The sequence below is a fragment of the Mya arenaria genome, chromosome 8, assembly GCF_026914265.1.
Source record: "Mya arenaria isolate MELC-2E11 chromosome 8, ASM2691426v1".
NCBI lineage: Eukaryota > Metazoa > Mollusca > Bivalvia > Myida > Myidae > Mya > Mya arenaria.
Genome location: NC_069129.1, coordinates 52409152 through 52431351, shown reverse-complemented (window position 1 = coordinate 52431351; position 22200 = coordinate 52409152). Strand labels below are relative to the sequence as shown.

General features: G+C 33.3%; 1 protein-coding gene across 1 annotated transcript; it reads left to right on the top strand.

The window, feature by feature from the left end:
• The first annotated feature begins 8541 nt into the window (after positions 1-8541).
• On the top strand, positions 8542-19174 carry LOC128242274 (receptor-type tyrosine-protein phosphatase alpha-like). The gene is made up of 18 exons (XM_052959365.1): positions 8542-8629; positions 8797-8964; positions 9115-9272; positions 9530-9617; positions 9928-9989; positions 10430-10466; positions 10863-10966; positions 11596-11721; positions 12493-12641; positions 12976-13111; positions 13700-13828; positions 14577-14679; positions 14916-14992; positions 16278-16412; positions 16667-16801; positions 17127-17281; positions 17785-17920; positions 19064-19174. The coding sequence occupies exons 2-18, from the start codon at positions 8904-8906 to the stop codon at positions 19145-19147; spliced, it is 1875 nt and encodes a 624-aa protein (XP_052815325.1). The 5' UTR covers positions 8542-8629; positions 8797-8903; the 3' UTR covers positions 19148-19174.
• The last annotated feature ends 3026 nt before the right edge of the window (positions 19175-22200 follow it).

Genomic DNA, 22200 nt, shown 5'->3' with positions numbered 1-22200 from the left:
TTCCTTAGCTTGAAGAAGAGAAGTTTCTGATGTACTAGCACAATTGCTGTAAACCATCAAATATATACCTTTCGTTCGCTGCCAAATATGTTCCTCCTTCCCGTTCAGGCTAAATAAATTACGACGTTAGTATTGAAGTTGGTAAATATTTGCGTTTAAGGGAGTCTCAAGTTTCAGTTTGCATTTAATGTCAAGGTTTCAATGTTAAGCTTTACGTGACATGAAATCCACATAACAAACAACAATACGCAAACACATGATGTTGAAATGTACAAAACTGATGTTTTGGTGGTGCTCAGATTGTAAAAATTGTGACATGACACAATTTTCCTTATTTGAAATATTTCCTCAATTTAAATTTGTTTTCCGATATGTAGCCTATGTTTTTATTTTCAGGTCACTAGTTTATTGTTGTGTTTTGTTATGTTGTTATTTATGTCGGAAAAAGTTCGTTTAGTTAGTTTTTATTGTTATCATATACCCGACTTATCACCAGCACTTTCACAGATTGACCGATTAAGATAAATACAGGTTTTGGCAGTTTTCCTCACAACTGAGATCTGTTCGATGGCGAGTTATCTTATATGACTGTATTGAAGGCATTGATACCAAAATCATGTGATTCTAAGACAAAAACAAAGAAAAGGTCAAAAATGTCAATCTGTGAGACTGCTGCTTTGCATAAATATTCTTGTATCTTTACTAATTGTAGAGAAAATAGTGTAAGTCATTAAACCCTTCAGTGTATTCTGAAAAACAGTAAGTGCATTGTGAAACTACCAGAATATCATAATCAAACATGCCGTTCATTTCTTTACGTCCAGCATATAACACAAATATCCAGAGTACGACTTTTGAAGAATATAATCCGTGCTCCTGGAAATCTGCAATATAAAAATAAACAATTAAGCAAAAATGAACCCGATAATGACAATAGTTCTAGTAAATGATATTACGTCAACATAAAAAATAAATGTTTTATTCTGTGTCCTGCACAAAACTTATAAAGTATACATTTTTGTATTACTATTTTATCCTTTTACTATTAAAATAAAAAAATATCCTGCCCTTTCCGCTTTGTTCTTTTAAATCAACAAGCGATTTGTTACTTTTATACCAGTGAACCCTTGGTAAATTTGCATGTGTTTTACACTTTTAGCGTCCTTTAGAATTCCAAATACCTCTAGAGTGTGATTTGTTACGTCTTATCAAGTGTCCCAAGTGTTTAAATCCGACGTTGTTATCTCCAGCGCTTGTTTGATACAATACTTGTTCTGTGTGTGTCTTTACATTTTGGAAAGAGAGCTTATGATTTCACCATGTGCATCTTTTGTTCACTTGTCATAAAACATGTAACTTTATCAGGATATTTTCCTCATTCTTAAAATATGCTTCATTTTCTTTTTCAAAAAATTAAATACAAATCTATGCCTCCTGATTCCACCTGATACCATTAAATTAAGATTCGAAACGGTTAGATAAACAATTAGTTAGTTAAAACTTATTTATTTTACGACAATTGTGAAACAAGTTATAACAAAATTATTAAAATCACTCTCGTTGGCACGGTGTTACGCGAGAGTGTGGTCTTGTTTTGTTTGTGAAATCGGCGTACCAAGAGGAAACCCACTTGTCCAGCTTGGTGACCACAAAAGATTGAATACTGTTTACAGACAATAAGCCAAAACTCCAAACAACAGCTCAGCAAAAACTGCATACAAAAATATATATAAAAAATAATACGATTCGTCACGAGTCGCATATTTATATTCAACGAGTTCAGAAGCGTGCCTTTTGCGTGCTTAATAACATATTTCTCTAACGAGTTTAATATCACAGTTTGTATCACATGCTTTGCGATAGCGAAGTGACACCGAAAGACACAATTTTATGGCGAACGGGAGCTAAAACATGTGAACGTACAAACAGACAATGCAACATTATCGGTTCCGCCAGGTGAAAATATTTGGATACGTCTTCAACATCGTTGACGAAGCAACGAAGTGTTCTGCCAACTTAGGAACATTGTGTTTAGTATCCAAGTCCACATATTCATAATGTCGAATCGCCACATATTTCTTGGTCTATATTCCTATAATATATGATATATAAAGATGCACTATTACTCCCTAATAAGATTTCACTCATTTAATACAATTGTTTAATATACCAAAAGTATGAACAAATGTCGAAAACAATTATGCTTATGAAGGATACCGAGTTTAATTGAAAATAAATGTGAAAACATGAAACACAGTATTGCTACCTTATGAGACTATAGTAGATCGCAGTAAATCTTTTAGCATTCACCAATCAATTAATATTTTTGCGTTTTCAGCTATAAAATACACGGTTATAATATTGTTGATAGTAAGTAATATTTTACATAAATGCATTATTTAGTATGTAGTTGAGGATGTATCACTCAAAATTCATGTTTGTTTTACATGTGTATGTATTGATTTTGTATAAGAGTGTCACTTTAAAGGCAATGCTTGCGATGTAATTTCGCCAATAAATTATAGGTTGTTGTTGGTGTTGTTGGTCGTGGTGATGTTGTTTTTTGGTGTTGTTGTTGTTGTTGTTGTTGTTGTTGATGTTGTTGTTGTTTCTAACGTTTATATAATACAGTAGATTAGATAAACGTACGGAAAATATCAAACTAACATATCAATTTACTAACGAATAAGAAATTGTCACTTTGCTACCTCGAAGACAACTTAAACCTTTCTGTTCCTTACTTTTGGTGTTCAAAATGCAGCAATTTATTGCTCTTCGATCTGTGGCGGATCGTGTGAAACCAAACCAGACTTCATTGTCTGATTGTCACCAGGAAAGTATAAGCCAATCTTATGTATGAACAATATAAGTAGAAGGAAAACAGTTTTTCGAATATGAATAAAGTAGGGAGGATATTACATTAAGTGGTACTTCAATACGGAACTTATTTGTTTTCTACAATTGATATGATAATTTTTATGGTGTTTAAGGCTTAATACATAATGCATCGCTATATCAACTTTATGAAGAGTTGTTTCATAATGTTTGAGTCATTTGTGATATGAACATATAATTAAGATGCTAAGGAGACACCACAGTATGCACTGGACGACTGTCAATAAGCAACTCATTTAAAACAATCATGTCATACATTATATATACGTACGTTGGTGCGTTTCATATGGGTGTTATCAGACTGACCTTGTTACGAAAACAGATAGAGTCGTGGTAGTTGGAATCACTTAAATATTCACAAAAGCAAAGAATATATATCACGTAAACATAAAGAAAGCTGCAACAAACTGAAGGAGGTGACTTAAAAAGGAAGTAAATTGTAATAGTGTATCATTAAAATGTCCAAAAATATAGAATTTGATGTGTAGCAGTCGGCACTGTGTGTTCAAGTTCGATGCTCCTTTTAAAAGCTAGTTTCAGTGCAGGCATGGATTTGTGACTGCTCAAACTATCTATCAATTGAACCGCAATTTAAAACCACATGGCGTTTCTAACAAGTGAAGAGGCCTCCATCCAGCTGTTTATGGAGTAAGCTATGTCAGTTCCATGTGAATAACACATTAAACTAAATAATTCTAAGGCAGCTGAAACGATCGCTGGAAAAATAATGTTCGTTAAACTAATGATACCCATAACTAGATAAAATGGCTTATTCTGATATACAATCAAATGTGTTAGCCTCGACGCTTATAGGCTGAGTAGTATTAATGACAACCAACTACATGAGTAATTGAGATAATGCACAGGCACTTGAGGTCAATGTTAAATGCCAATCAATTGTTGTATGGTGTCAATGGCAACATTCAATACAGTATATGAAGCGTGTGGTTTAATTGAATGATATTGTTATTTATCCGCAAGGAAGTTAAAAAACAATTAAAGCCCATTCTGCTTGTTACTGTTTCGATATGGAGTTAAGTGGTGACAAAAAACATTGATGTTCAACAAGGTGGAAGTGGCGAAAGACAATTATGCACATGTGTAGGTCATAGCTCTGGCTTCAATTATTGCAGAGCAATATCCTTTTTAAACCTTGAAGTAAAAGACGAGTGGTGGCGTTGACTTCAAAAATTATTTGTTGAAGCGAAAAATCATAATATTTTTATGAATGTGTTTAAATAGTTCCTTTAATAGGGATTCAAATTTTTAGATACTGATGGAGTTTAAATATTATTAGATTGAAATGTTTATTATGTCGAAAGATTGATTAACTTACATTTTTTCTTATCTCGTGTTAAATTCAGTAAGCATGAATTTTATATGAATAGAAGTCAACGGATCTAGTTGCTGTCCTTTGGATCTAAGCAAATATCCTGAATGTTCGCTTGAGGTCATTTATCAAGGTAAGATAGACAAAACATTTTAAGAAGTAAGCATTGCTCTTTGTACAGCTTATGTAACGCTGTTTTTGACAAAAACTCTTACAGCATTTTGTTATTAATATAACGTGGTGTTATCATAGCAAAAACAACTTATTCTGATATTTGGTAAAATATGTAATATAAATATTTTGTTTATTTATTTTACGGTTGCGAAGAAAGTTGATGCTAACTTACGCTCGATGTTGCACCAGAGTGTGGTCTTGCGTAGTAAGGGAAACAGCAGTACTCGGAAATAATTCACTTGTCCTGATTGGTGACCACAAAGCAAACTGACATACGCCAAGACCGGTAATCTAACATGGTACAACTTGGTGAGAAGTGAAAGTGCGTTACCCGGACAACCTGAAAAAATGTAAATATTTTTACTCAATAATACTATAAAAGCAGATATTTTCTTACAAACTCCATTACGAGCAGTCTTGATGTTATATATGTTCATTGGTGAAATGTATCTAAATATTTCGAGAAGCAAAACCATGTGATGAATTTTAAGATGGAAATGTTCATAAATATATTTCAAAATAGATAATACAATGTTTGGCCGGCAGCAGGCATCCGACCTATTGATTTACAGACAGTGGCCGTATTCCATAATCCACATTGACAGATATTTGCCTAAGGTTTTTATGAAACTTGAAAGCTCAATTTATAATTTTGGCAGATTTTTCAACATTGATTTAATATTTCATATTTTATTTTAAATATTCAAATGTTTATGTTTTGTAGATATTTGCCTTTAGACCTAATGCAACTAGTAATTTATTTCTTTGTTTGAAAATTTGAAAAAAAAAACTCTGGTAAAAACAGAGTGTGTGCGTATAAGCTTTAAAAATTGTGTAAAACTAGATATAAATTGGATATTTGTCTGGTAATTAAAAAGGTCTGTATCGAAATTTATAAGATGCTAAATCGGATAAGAACACCTTTCATAATTTCAAATTTAACTTAATAATTTTAAAGCTTTTTTAATTAAATCGAATTCGACTTCTATTTATTTGTCCAGTGTTATCTTCTGACTTATGTAAATCTTTTTTAACACATGTTGGTTAGAAATGTTTATGCCATATGCCAATTGTCAAGGAAATATTTTGTATTAGATTCTTATAAAGAATATTATCATATAATCAAAACTATGGGCTTATGCTGTTGCATTTAACATCGGACCTCTGTTCAGTGTTGCTAAAAACTATACTATTTGAGAAACGCGTTCTATTAACATAAAGTGCCATATTTTTAAGTGGATATTCTTAATATCATTTGTAAGTTGTTTTATTTATTTCCCAATCGAAAGGCGTAGGGTAAATATAAAATCTATTCGTGAATATATTTGTGCGTCCAAGGCATTTTTGTCCGAAGCATAACTCCAAACTGTGTTTACGTATTGACTTCAAACTTTATATAAACATAAATTGTATTGAGTGAAAGTGCACTGCACACAAACCATAACTCTGGCAGCGATGCTTTTTGAATTGGTGCTCTTTGTTCACTTTTGTCCGGAGCCTAACGTGTTGTATATTGACTTAAAATTTCATACATATATAAATCATATTGAGAAATGTGTAATGGAGATGATCCGTATCTCTTTCTGTGATTTTTTAGTTACTGCCCTTCGTTCTGTGTTAAACCCTTTCTTGTCCGGTTTCGAACAAAAGTCACGGTATTGTCACAGCATTGGTGGTCTCGTCGTTTTGCAAAACGCTAACATGGCTCCAACTCAAAAAAGTTTTTATATATTCAAATGAGCATGTATAAAGGTTAACAATTATACACAGTCGCGTGTTGCTATCCTCATAGTTCTGGATTTAATTGTTGTGGATATGTTACCTGTGTCAATAGCCATATTTCTGGAAGACCCATAAATTGCCGTATATATGGAACAACTCGCGCATGCTTACTTGACTGCTGGCCTGCATATATGTTTTAACAAGTCACCAGTATGCAACACACAGCTGAAACTGATATTAAATCAAATGGCGATGTATTATTTATTTTGACTGAAATTCATTATTGTTGTTTTTGAACTTAAAGGGACTTGACACCAGATGATACAATGGCAAGAAAAAAAGAAAATTGTCAAGACTTACATAAAGTTGATATCGTTATGTACAACGCATTGAATCTTACTTACTGATGTATCACACCACACGTGTATCTTTTGCATTTTTTTTCTTTTTTTCCAATTCATAATTTACTACCATATAAATCCCAGTAAATTTAAAATTAACGTGGGTATATGTATATATACTAATCACGTGACTTTATTATGTTAAATTTACACCATACTAACTGGGAAACCATTTTATGCGCTATTTTAAACGGGTAAACTCAGTTGAGACAATGAATAAAGATTCTTTTAATCCTCTAAAATGATGTTTTATCGGCCTTATACTAGCGTTTATTGACATTTTCAGGCTTGTTTCGTGAAGATAATGTATTTGCCGATTTTAAAACCAGCCCCTTTAAGTAAGTGTTTGTAACAAAAACCAGGTCATACAAAAATAATGATGTAAAATTATAAACCTAAGTCTTAATCTAAATGGTATTTTAATAAATAAATAATCTATACAATCAATCGATCATTGTACTTATACTTAAACGTTTTTTTTTTGTTTTTTTTCATTAACCATGTTAATTTGAAGGCAATCAATGTTCATGTATATGCATCAATATTTATATGAAAAACTACAGAAACAAGCGCAGTAGTCAAACATTTAAACATAAACCCCGTTTTTGGGTAAACGCCAAAGACATAGAACACAAAAACAAACAATCACAAACCAGAAACATGGAACAACAGCTTAAAACTTCACAAACAACACAGTAGAAATATACTATATAAAACAACTAGGGTGTTTATCAAAGATTGTTAGGTACTGCCTAGAAACAGTCAGTAAAATGTAAATTTTCTGAGGGTTTCGTCCAGTTTGTTTGCACAACCTCACTTTTATCCGAACAATCCCGAATAACGTAAAAGCGAAATGGTAAATCTTATCACCGTATCAAACCAGTAGTCTAACTGTTACTGAAGGTAAATGAATGTTAACCTGTATGCACATGTTGTCTTTTGTAGACAAGTATTTGAGACATCTCTTGGATAGAATGTTGTTTTGGATATTTGGTTTAACCTGCTTGGCACGATTATGTACAGGAGGTATGTGCAAACTTATAAATACATTATTTGTTTATGTACTTAATTGAGTTGATTTAATTGAAAAACATTTAATACGGAATATATCTATATCTATTACTTTTAAGCACATTCTGTTTCGTTACAGATTTTATAGACGGGATGAACTGCAGTCAGAAATGTGTGTGCTGTAATGGAGGAGTGGCAAAATGTAAAGATTGGCCTCGTGTCGCAGATAGTCATTGTGTTGATGGCTGCGTTGATGGGATATATGGCTATAGATGTCATAATTCCTGTCCCGAAAACTGTAACACGTGCGACCAAGTTTGGGGCAGACCATGTACGAAATGCAAGGCTACATTTTATGACAAAGACAGTGAGTGTAGCAAGAAATGTTCAATTGGTTGTGTTGGGGGTGCCTGTAATGATGATGGAACATGTAGTACCTGTGCCGTAGATTTCGAAGGAACAAAATGCGAGCCGTGTATACAAGGGAAATATGGTTCAAATTGTACACTATATTGCACTTATCGGAACTGCCGATGTTCGACTGGAACTGATTGTACTTATTGTAAAAAAGGGTTCTATGGCAGAAGTACCTTCTGTCAAACGCCTTGTTCCCAGGAATGTCAAGATGGCGTTTGTAATGACGACGGCAGTTGCAATTTTCGTAATGGGTTTTCGGGAAAATCATGCACTGAATGTCAGTCTCTTGTTAGGGCTATTGCTGGAGGTGTATGTGGTGGCATTGTATTCATCATTGGCATTGTTGTTGCATTACTTCACTTTCGACGAAGGTATCACATATAAGTTATAATATTAACCTTAAATACTTAATCACCGGAGCAATTAATGCGTATTTGAATTATACAAGTTGTTTATCTTGCTACGCAAAACATGCATACACGAACATAATAAAACGCATTGCATGCTATCAAATGTTGAAAGTTGTCCAGGTGTTTAACGCTATTGAATGCTCTAACTCACTACATCGTATCCATACACTTTTTTCGTAGATCCATTTGTACGTCTGCCTCTAACCAAACTAAACTAAATGGTAAAGCAACGTTCCAAGTATATACTACTGATGAGAGGGAAACAAAAAGTAAGTCCGCCTTACCATTACCTTTATTCGTGAGGTTTTGTACTTTGCAATATGAATAAGCCTACAATCTCAACAACAAGAAATAACTCTTTACTTTCTTAAAATATAGCTTTACATAAATCGACGTTAATGAAAATCAACCATATTAATTGACTTCTAACTATCAGGAGAGAAGCCGTCATTCGATAACGAGAGACATTTCAAAAGATGCAAATCATTACCCATACTAAACACAACTGGAAGCTGGACGCCAGCAAACAAACCCACTTCCGTCATGCAACAAGTATCTGCATATGCGGAAACTGTACATGAAAACAAGATTGACCTTGAAATTGGTACGATTAATAAATCTTTCTCAGACTGTTTTATTTAATGTTTAAATGAATTCAATCAAAACAATTATAGTCAGATTTGGTTACAATTCAGTCTGTTGATTACTGCTAGGTGGCCCATACAGGATCTAATTAGTGCATTGTGTTATGTAGATGAGGAGGGCAATGAGACGCTTGATGAGTCTTCTAAAGATGGTCCGGCTGATTATAATGAACCTGAATCAACAACTTATCAGCCAAAAATACCCAGCGATCAACTCGTCGAGTATCTAGATGAAAAGAGTCATGATGGGCTTAGTTCGGAATTTGGGGTAAATGCCAGTAACGGTTTAACCATGTTTATCAGTATTATGTAGTAGTATGATATTGACACACTTGTTATTCAAATGGTACATTTCTGAATATAGTTCAAAAATAAATCATTACTTATAACGAATTAGTTAAAGAAAGTGCCATGCAATAAAAGGAGAGTAATACATATCCTGGAAAATATGTTTTTTGTAGTCATACTACGCACCTAGTTTGCTGTATTGATACATCTTTTAAGTTTATGCTGTTATGTTTACAGACCTTTACTTGCGGTCTTGTGAAACCGTATGTGGAATCGCAGAAGACGGAGAACATATATAAGAATCGATATAAAGGCATTTATCCATGTAAGTGATGGTCATTGTTTTTTTTTCATAATGTATGTGTGTTATTTGATAATCGTACACATAAGAGCGGGTCAAGACTATGTGCCAGTTTATAATGAATCAATAAAACCGAGATGGTAGATATTTATCTAGGAGTCCAATTTTACTGACAGTGTATGATCTTATGATTGAAAATCTCAATGATTTATCTAATAGCTTATTGTTTACATTTGTAAATTACTTATATTTTTACAACAATGCAAGAAATGAAAATACATTGATAAAGTAACTTTAAATGACTCATTTGGTTATTTCATTTGGAACCGTTTAGACGATGATTCAAGGGTCAAGGTCAGTGGTAGATCAGACTACATCAATGCCAGCTTTATTGACGTATGTAACTACAACAAATTGTAACACTACCGTGCTAAATAAATGTATTTAAATGATAGTTGGTACATATTTTGCCATGATAGACAATTCGCACTTAGAAGGCCCATAACTCTGACAAAATTGTCGAGTTATGCCCCTTATTCGACTGAAACATTGAAAACACACAGCAGAGGAGCAATGTCGTTATTTTCTCGGCGCTTTTGTTTTGATTAATTTGAACGCATAATATAAGGCCAACTTATCGAATATACGCTTTTGTGTGCGATATAACAGTGTCTTCAGCCAGATTTACAATTAACACCATTTTTAATGATTTCATAAATGTTTTCTCACTGGTGCCTTTGGGGTTTGAATGTGGTTTTGTTTAGCACTTAGTTTCTAAACTTTGAAAAAAGGAAAAGAACGTAGACTATAATCTCCTTATAATAATACCTTTTCAGGGGTATAACAAACCGCAACAGTACATCGCCACATTAGGTAAGAATGAAAATGACATATGCTACCGATATCACGGAACATGATGCCATTAGAATAATTGCTCTTATATCAAAATTGGAGTTTTATTATTTGACAAAAATTCAATGCAACGCTATTGTAAATACAGCTTGTATATATCATTATACATCGTAAAGGAAGAAAATATCAATTTTTATCTTTCACCAAGAGCTTTGTGATTTTTTTTTTATTCTAGACAAAAACTTAGATACTTAAATAAATGCCTAAAGCTTAATAAATTGAGTAGAGTAACGTATTATATTTAAACAAGATGACCATAATCAGTATTCAGTTGTTTAAACATGTATGTGACGTCATCCCTTGTTTTTGTAAGAATTGACTGTCTGTGTTTCAATAATGGATATTCAATTATTTCAGGTCCAACTTCTAAACAATTGGGAGATTTCAGCTTATTCTGGAAAATGATTTGGCAACAAAGAGTTGAGAAGGTTGTAATGGTTACCAATCTCACTGAACAGGGAGTAAGTTTTAAATAAGTATTTCTGTATTATGTACAGGAATGGTAAGATTCAGTCTCTGTTATGAGTTCATACAAAGGAAATAAGCTATTTCCGTAGAACTGCAGTGAACACTTTACAGGATATATTTAGATTCAATCTCTGTTGTGAGTTCATACAAAGGAAATAAGCTAGTTTCACGAAACTGCAATGAACACTTTACAGGATGGATTTAGCTCAATTGCTGAATGACGTCGTGTTGATCATTAAGATAAAATCAACAATAGTACCTATAAAGAAAATGAATTCATTCAGTCAAATAAGTGTCATTGTTTTGCTTTTTATTCTGTTTTTAATTATTTTCCATTGCACGAGACTATCTAATTTATATTAAAAGCAACTTTAGCGATCAGGTTAGCATTTGTTTTTGGACGTAGTTCGTTATAGAGTCAGATATATGTTACTTTTTCTCTCGAATCCAATGTTCTCATACTTAAAATATCAGTGTGAAGAGGAATTTTGAAGGTAATTATTTTATAGCTACTTTTTTCATGAAGGATTAAACTGTTAAAAAAGGATGTTTGTTAAAGATGTTTCCTGTTATCGCATAACGTTAGTAGTTTTTGTAACGAGTAATATTCCTGCTCTTTCAGTATCCCAAATGCGAGCAATACTGGCCAAATCCTGGAACAACTAAGACATTTGGTGCTATAGAAGTAAAAAGCAGCTCGGAGGATGAGTATGCCGAGTTTACTAGGAGGGCTTTCACTGTGACCATGGTGAGATGACACAAAATGTTATTATTGGATGTCATTAAATATTATTCTTGAACATAGAGAGTACCGTTTAGCTGGTGATAAGATGCATTGACAGTGTTGTGCTTATGATTACTGTCAAAATATAATCTCAATCAGTCCGATGCTGCTACGTTTTTGTATTGTTTTGATGTGATGTGTGTTTTTTTTTGGAAAACAACTCGATTTATAAATAATTCAAAGAAATAAAACAATAATTGACGAATAATTTAATAAAATATGTCTCGTCAAAGTTATTTGTATATGAGCAACTTTTTCTAATGGGAAATTCAACATAGTCTATATATATCTTTTACACATTTAAGACCCGTTTTTCAATTTTGCATAATGAAGTTTTTTCATTTATAATATATAATCTTAAATGGATTTATTTCCATGAATTGGCACTTTTCGTAGCGTATATTCCACAATATTGATCTAAAGCCTCAGCATGCACAATATAAACCTGCATATCTTAGACTAAAGCAACTTGACCGTAAAATGGAAATGCCATTGAAAACAGATAACTGGGAAAATAAATGGCAAAGCTTGCTTACTGGTAAAATCAACTAGAAAGACACAAGACAACATCACGGATATCATCATTACTTGTATATTTGCTGCAAACCATCGTGGAACGGTAAGTAAAAACACTTTGGAGTTGAACCGGGATTCAATCAAGCTGTATCCCTACATGTATACGTCTAATGCATACAATAAAACATAGTCGATACTCAAATATCGTTATATCTATAGGGGATCGATGAAAGGACGGTGCACCATTTGCACTTCACGTGTTGGCCTGTAAGAGCGATACCCGACGATGTAACAGCGATGATAGAGTTCAGACAGCGGGTACTGATTACGCCGAGTACATTGAATGGACCTACAGTTGTGCATTGCAGGTATGTCGATATATCCGTTTTAATTACCTACGTAATGGAATGATAAGCTTATGTTGTTGCTGTTTATAAAGGACGTGACAGATGTGTTTGAAGAAAAAAGTAATGCAATAAGTCGGGCAAAAGGCTATACCCTTGGTTACAGAATGTTTCCTTAAATTGAATTATTGCAGAGACGGCTTTCTTTTTTTTTAATCCAATAAAAGAAACATGCAAAACAAGTGTTTTTATTTTAGAATTACATTTTTACTTGCATGTATTTATTCTTCAGTGACTGGTTTGCATGTTTCGAGTTTCTGTAATGTTTGTGTGTCTGTAATAATCTCTTAAATAATAGTGCGGGTGTTGGAAGAACAGGAATATACATTGCCCTGGACATCCTTACAGAAGAAGGTGAGGTGGAACGAGCCATTGATATAGCGGGATGCGTCCACAAAATGCGCCAGAACAGGCCGAATATGGTTCAGACATTGGTATGAGGATTAATTTTAAGCATTCATTTGAGAGAATATGTTGGGTCATGATTTTATAGGCATGCTTCATCACCGCCATAGCAGATCTAATATGAATTTAAACGTATAACGCTTAAACATGTTTTAACTATAAAACCGGAAACGATCCGGTATTTTTTATCAATGTTTGTTCTTCGGAGGGCGAGTGAATTCCATCATTATAAACATGTAAATAAACTTCATTGTTTCCCATTTGTAATAAATCACACATGGGCTAAAAAAACATATTTTTTAACATAATTTTCCTTTCTTTGATGAGGACTGTTCCAATTTCATTATAAAGTGTAAGTATACTATACGTTAGACCGACATGATGACCTTATATACATGTATACGCTTTTCATCATATACTATGATTTCAAACGACGGATTATTCAGTTGTAATTTGGCCAAATTGTGTTTTATTGAATTATCTTTAATGTATCAAGATGTTTCCCTTTGTTTACTTCAATTAAAATCATAATTACGCATTTTGTATCCTTGCTTCTATGAACGAACGCGTTGTATACGTGGTCATGACCTTTTATCATTACCATGATCTCGTTACAGAAGCAATACCAGTTTTTGCACAAAGCTGCGGTGTATTCATTGACATTCGACTGCAAACAAATCAAGGGAGAGAACTTCAAACAGTACATGAACAACCACTCTACAAAAGAACTGAATAATCAATTCATTGTATGTTACTTAAACAATACATTTTCTCTGTTGATCACTGATATCGTCTTCACCCTTCACCAAAAGATGTCTACGCGTAGCAGTTTTCCTTTTCTACTGGCCTCCCTAATTATTAACAAGTGTACTTTTACGTAGGAGTATTTAATTTCTAAAGTAGTGTATGCTAGTTCTAAATGTAGTATGTACAAAATTACAAAGAAGAGTATTAACATTCGAAGATCACTGTATTAATAGTATCATGTCGAGTACGTACAAAATAACTACTTAATATGCGTTTGAAATATTGAATAGATACAACCGCACATTTTGCAAAATAAAGTAAATACATTCTTATAAGATGTACAAATACGTTGTCACAGTGGTGTACACTACATACAATAACTTATTACAACAGTTCTTTTCGCTTCATTTCAAACAAGGTACTTAAAAATTCGTTGTTGTTTCTTCCGAAAGCTGAGATATTGGCATAGCTGTGGCGTTGTTAACGGCGCCGTAGTCCAAAGCTTTAACCGTAACTATAACCTAAAAACAAACGTTGAGTAACATTTTACTGATGACAAATACATATATTAGATCAAAACATGAAACTGTACATACATATTAACAACAAATTTAAACTGACATGTTGCAAGACCCATAGTTCGTGAATAAATAGTTGACGGGAAATGCCCCTTATTCGCCTATAAAACACATGTTCACCTCACTTCGCTCTTTGTTATGTTTTTGATTAGATCTACCGTTATTTCAGAGATTGCAGCATTCGGTCGAAATACGATCTAACAAAGAAACTAGGGCAGTAGAGCGAAATAAACGGCTTTTGAACAAAAACAGACAAAACGCCGATATTCCAGGTTTACATTGCAAAAATACTTTACTTTAATTTGTTCGAATGTATTGTGTGTGGAAACGGTTTATATTGTCTTTTGATATACGAATTTAAATGAATTTTTAATCTCTCTTTAAGATATTATTATTTAATAACCATACTGTTATTTTATTGAAACTTTAACGAAACTGATAGTCATTGTCCTGCACATGGGTCGTTTTAATTGTATTTGTGCTTGCTGATATTGATGCATTTGTTTAGGAAATGAAAATAGACCGCGACTTTATCTGAATCTCAAACCAGGAGCGACGGACTACATCAACGCTGTGTACATTCATGTAAGCTTTCTCCCATTTTCTGATAATAAAATTATAATAAGAAATACACATCAGTTTGGTGTTGAGTTGTATTATGCATTCACTCATGCAGAATAAAATCTCGTGCGAAATCTTGCAAATAATGAAACGTCAAGATCGCGACCGAGCATTTGTTTGTCAAAAACGGATGAAAAAAGTACTCAATTTACATAATGAATTCACATAATTCTGTCTTGTGTTTAAATTATTGTTAATATGTTTTTACTTACACATTTTTAGAATATCGATATAACCATGGGTAAAAAAGTTAAAGAAACAATAAAATGTGGTTTAATACTTAAACACTTTACTGAACATAATTATATAAATTTTTGGACACGATGCTTCATTTGTCCTAAACATTAGTATTAGTTAAATGGATGTCAAAACTGACGCCAATGTACGTCATAAAAGATGTGAAGATAAAAGATATATGAAACGATATATCGAAAAAATCATATGATTAAATCGTGAAATCGTCGTAAGGACTTAAATAATACTGACAAAAAGGTAAACCATAACTTATCTATTCGTTAATCCTTTGTGAGTTCTAGTCCTCTTTTTTCAAAACAATAAAGACTTATGGAATAAATTATGTGTTTTATTTGTGTTTTGAATCATGTTTCTTGACAAATAATCACATAAGTCATGTATGAGTATCAACTTTCCATACCTCTTAAAACAATGCATTGTGAGGATATGTTAGTAGTAAATTTAGGGGAACCTTAATATGTTTATTGAACGGATGGCAATGGTTTGAGTGTATAACAATGTTACAATGAGCAGCAGATTTGGGAACGCCGTTTATTAGTTTGCAATTAACGTCATGTTTGTCAAATCAAAGGCGCATTTACGACAGAAACATGACGTCATAAAGACGCATTTACGACATATACATGACGTCATAAAGACGCATTTACGACACATACATGACGTCATAAAGACGTGTGGTCTTTATGATTACATTTACATTACATTTACATTATTAAATTTACATTTTACTGACCGTTCCAAGGCGGTACCTGACAATTCTTGATACACATACCAATTATTTATATATATATATATATATATATATATATATATATATATATATATATATATATATATATATATATATATAGTATTTATGCACTGTGCTGTTTGTAGAGTATTGTGCTGTTCTATGTTTCTTGTTTGTGATTTTGTGTTCTATGTCTTTGGCGTTTGCCCATTGCCACTAAACCGGGTTTATGTTTAAACTTTGGTTTTTATACACGTTATACAGAGCTTCATAATGAAGAAACGCTACCTGGTAGCACAGACTCCCCTACCAGAGACGGTTATTGACTTTTTAACGCTTGTTGTCCAAGAGGGGTGTTCATGTATCGTCAGTTTCGACGCTTATATTGACAAACAAAAGGTAATTCTATATCTTTTTATGGCAGGCTTAGGACATAAAATGGACGTCGTCGGATACATCGTATAAACACACTTTTTAAATACTTATTATTTTTTTTATCAAAACGCAGTTAACGCCACGAAACGAGGTTATGCCTGAATGTTTAAAAACATAATCATAAATCAATTGTTATGACTTGATATGTTCAAGCTACGTAGAACGTTTAATACTTCCATTTCCTTGTGGCCCTCCATACTTAATAGCTCTAGTTTCAGACTATCGGCACATACTACCCTGCTGCAAAACAAGATGTTCTAAAGAAAGGAACATTTCAAGTCAGCTGTTCGAGAGTAGAGGAGAAAACATTCTACACAGAACGCACATTGACAATTCAACACAAAGGGTCAGGGGTAAGATTTCACGACAGTGTCATTGACAATTGTGGTAAGTTTTTGACTCATAGAAATGCATTTGGATATTTCGATTATAAACTTTCAAATGTCTTATACATTTATGGAGTAGTTTTGATGATTTTCGGTTGTATTATAACAATTTGTATAACGACTTATCATTGCACCAAGGCAGTTAAACATATTCAATTTGCATATAAGTTTGCGACAAAGTTATTCACTATTTTAACAGTCGAAATATATCGATCCATTGGACATATATTCGTGCTAGAATGCATACGTTCAAGTAGATACACGTATAAATTAGTTGCGATTATTGTTCCAGACGAGAACTGATAGAACCATTCAACATCTACAATTTACGGACTGGGACGAGATGAAAAATATTCCAAGATCAACTGGAAACTTTCTGTTTTTTCTGAACGTGGTAGAGAGTTTCACGAAAAAGCAAGACTACGGACCGATATTGATCCATTGCTTGTGAGTATACAACTTTCAATTTTGATTGACCTATTTTAACTAATAGCTAAATTGGCATTTGAATATCGGGTGGTTACTTAGCTTTAAATACTCGTGGATATAACACTTTCATTCGCGCGGTTAGCTCAATCGGTAGAGCAATGGACTGTGAATCGGACAACCCGGGTTCGATTCCCAGGCGGAGCAGTTCACTTCTGTTGTGATTGGTTATGAAATCCTTTCTACGACCATTCGCACTGTACCACTGCCCCTGGCATGTACAGAAGTTGTCAGTTCCTTGCAGAGGTGAATGCACCTGGTACTGGTTAACCTCCCAGGATAGGTGTGCGGTGGTTGAACTGTCACTCTGGGGACCCAATGTGCTAACGCCGGGACCCGGAGTATAAACTACTTACATCACCACTTTCATTCGCGTAACACATTCGTTTACTTCTTCTTATGGTCGATACAAGTGCTTAGAATCATAGTAAGATTGAAATTGTATTTACCATTCCTTGACATAGTGATGGTGCAAGCAAGAGTGGTTTGTTCTGTGTGGTTTCGCTGCTTCTCCAAAAGATGGCAGTTGAACATGAAATCAGTGTACTTAACGCTGTAAGGAAAGTCAAATCAATGCGAAGGCTAGCAATCCCTAATCAGGTAAATAGCTCCCCTTATAAAACGAATAATAACGAAAACTAATAGTGGTTTAAGCTCATTTATCGCATCACTTTGTTTTTCGTTTGAAGAACGCTACGTAATTCAAAGCATTGATGGCTATGCCTCCATGTCCGCTTAGATTAGCGGTCGACACTGTTTTATTAGGAAGGGGCCTGGTGCGCTCATTTATTTAATACTGAAAGCATTCATGCACGAGAAATTATAGCTATATATTTAGAGTTTTAACCAGGATTTTACATAGTGATACCTGGTTATTAGAATCACGTGCGTAATTGTTCTGCGGGTGGGCTTCGTCCAAATCATCTTTAAAATATAACTTAGTTAAAGTTGCCATATTGTGACATAGAAGACATTTATAAAGACAATTTATGGGATTGCGTTTGGGGTCCCTAGGGTCAATGTCACTGTTAGTGAAAAAAGGAAAAAAAACAGGTTGAAACTGAAAAGTATTAGTTAGGGTTGACATATTGTGGGAAAACTTGGTATTAATGAAGATTTTTCATGGAAAGCGTTTGGAATCCCTACGTCAAGGTCAAGATATTTGTTACTACAATAGAAATATGGTTGAACTGATTCTTAAGTTAGGGTTGACATATTATGACCAAACATGGTATAAAGCAACAATTCATTAACAAAATTCATGGGATTGTGTTCGGGGGCCCTAGGATCAAGGTCAATGTTACTGTAACTAAGAATATATGGTTGAAACGGAATATCTTAAGTTAGGGTTGACAAATTATGACCGTACTTGTTATTGTAAGAATTCATGCAGACCTTTCTTGGAATTGCGATTTTGGCTACAGGATCAAGGTCAATGTCTCAATAAAATAATAAAAAAAACGGTTGAAATTGAATATTTTCAGTTCGGTTGACAAATTATGACCGAATTTGGTATACAGAAATAGTTTTTGAGCTATTTTATGTTATTGCGTAAAGGGCCACCTAGAGTCACATGCAATGTTACTTAAAATTAAAGACCAATTGAAACTACATATAATTAGTTAATTTATTATAATTAAATCCTGTAAATATATATAAATGTTCGTTACAAAGAAACATGTTATAATTCACTGTCAATCATTGAACACATGGTTTTGCCGCATTTCTTGTTTTGTGTTTTAGGAACAATTTGTGTACTGCCATAAGTGCGTTTCGGACTATCTTTGCTCATTCGATGGGTACGCCAACTTCAAGTTTAAAGAATAACCTCAAAATGAACACATTCATCTTTTGTCCAATCGTACGACAAAACTGAAAAACTGTAAGTTAAAGACAGTGCAGTTATGTGTGTTTGACGCCAAACATGTGTACATCATACTGCAAGACGAAGGCTTTAAAATAGATATATTCCACCCATTATTGTACTTGTGTTTATTGCATAGCATTGTTTTATCAACTTTTTAAAAAAAAAAAAAAATCCTATTACATTCAGCTTTATTGTATGCGTATTATCAAAATGTGTGCAAAACTTATCTTTGCAAGTGTGTCTCATGTAGCATCATATGCAAACAATCCTTAAAGGGGCTGTACTCCGTATGATAAAATAGCGGAAAAAAAGAAAATTGTTGAAAACTGACATAAACTTGGCATCGATTTGTGCACTACATTGAAACTTACTAACTGAAGTACCACATAGTGTACAATTTAAGTTTAGCAGTTATTTCGTATTTTTCCATTAATTTTTTTACTGGGTATGTCTACCACGTAGAATCCATTCCTTATGCGTGATTGGCTAGTCGGTGTTATCACGTGATATTGCCGAAGTAGATGTATAGCTTAATTATGTCATCCATTTAGAGGTAGCCGTCGTAGCTCAGTAGATACGACGCTGGACTGCAATTTTGGCGACAGGGGTTCGAACCCGGTCTCCGACACATTTTTTTTTTTACATTTTGGTACTTTTTTACAATCATGATATCAAAGCGTAACACATTATATTAGATAATTGTCATGTGATTCGTTACAGAAAAAAAACTTTTTTGGGGCCAATCTGGTGTACAGTCCCTTTAATGCGGCATTTTGTAAGAACAATATTTCTATTTTATATGTCTCTTATTTTCATTATGTCGTTGTTTATATTGTGTATTATAAAATACAGAGAAGTGTAGCAAAAACATGTATGTTCGTTAATATTTCTAAAACTAAAATAACTAATGTATTTGTAAAATGGAACAACACAGTAGCCAAATCTTAAGACATATTCTAGGTGTCATTTTTGACTTGATTCAAATATGTCATTACAGTTTGTTAGTATTCAAATATATCCATTGACAATGAAAGAACGTTTTCAATTTTTCACCATTCTCGTTCTCGTTCATTTTGGTTTTGATTCATGTATTTATATGCGTTGTATGTTTCTCGTTTATATAGAATGTTGTTTGATAAAATGCCATAACTTCATTTCTTAAAGCTGCACTCCCACCGGTTGACCGTTTTGACCAAAAAAAAATTGTCTTGAGCTTTGCAATTTTTTGCGTAAATTCTGTCAAACCAGTGATATAAGACCGTTGACAAAAATCAGACAGAACGATTTCATATTTTTGTCCCAAATGTTTTAAGCATTTTTCTGAAAGCGTTGGTAACGCTCTTACCCATAAAAACATTTCGTTTTCGAACAGAAATGTAACAAAAACGGCGATCTGATCTTTTGTGTGCAGTCTTATATCACAGGTCATCAGACTTTAACCCAAATATTTGCTTATTACAAGAAAAAACATAAAAAAGTTCCCAAAACGGTCAATCTGTAAGATTGCAGCTTTAATAGGCATTATTTGTTTTATATATTTGTATATTGTTCCTTGTAATATTGCTTTTATGACAAATCGATCTTGTGTTCAAATGTTAATACAGTCAAAACCCGTTGGCTCGATATTCTCGGGCCCGAAAAAAATCGAGCCAAGCGAGACTGTTAACATAGAGTAAATTAAAATCGGTCCTTTAAATTAAGTTCGAGCCAACGATGTAAACGACCCAAGCAATATCGAGCGAACGGGTTTCGTGTGTATGTTATACTTGTGTATACAAGCGTACGACAATAAACATGTAGACATGTCGATACATTGAATTTCATAGTCCAGAGATGTATGCTTTTCGCATAAATATTGTTGAAAACACCAATAAACAATTAAGTGAATAACACATGCATCAATTTATATTCATGTTCGTCGGGAAATTATCAATGTGCATTTCCAACGACACCACCTTATAATAATGCCTGTCCCTTAGTATCAAAAATAAATCTGTTCACAAACTAATCGTTTTGTGTCATTACGTTAGAATTGCTTATGGGGATAGTCTTTCATTATTTTTCTTGACAATCATTTATTGATTATGGATTTGTCGAAATCTAACAATGGTTTTTAACTCATGTGAATATTGTTTTTACCTGTACACTATATAGATATACATTATTTAGATCATAAGAGTCAAATTAAAGTTGTTGAATATAATAGTGTAATACATTTAAAAAAAAAACGCCATCGACCTATACTGTTCCCCTTAAATCCTAATGAGCTACTAGTATTATACAAGTCAGTTATCTTGATATACTACCATTTTTTCAGTTGTTTATTGATAGTATAGCCTCTAACAATGATTGGCTCAACCGGGAAATTACTCTCAACCCCTATAAAATGTGGTAGTTACACTTAAATTTCTAAGTAAGGTCGTTTTTGTGATTTAATACGTTTAGGTTGACGCTTTCTTTCAAAACAACTATTTCGCCTTTCATAAGTACTCAGTAGAATGTATATTAGTTTTAATATAATGATTTTTTTTTATATTTTGTTTCAAAATATCTATTTTCTTATTTATTTCGTAAGTTAAATAAAATTATTGGTCGAATGGATCTCATATTCCAAACTTGTTTTGTTTTAAATGTTCGACACCAAGAATGACAGACAATATACCAAAGGAAAACCGAACAAATAGCTGGGTCCTTTTCCTTAACTCGATAAATGTAAAGAAAGAAAATAACACACGCATGCGTTTTATTGTTGTAATCTCATCGTGGTCGTTCTTATTTGTGGTCAGATGTCGCTTTTGCTCTTTCGTGGTGACATTTTTACATGAGTATTGTCAAGTTCAATAAAGTGCATGGTCACATTCTACAGTCATTGATAAGCTTTCACTAGCGCAATAGACCGCGAGTATTAGTGGTTATGTCAAGTAAACGAAGCGAATTTGTATACTTACGTATGAAAAATCAATGTCAGATTTTGAATTATGTTTTGAAATTAAGGAAGCCAATTACAAGAATA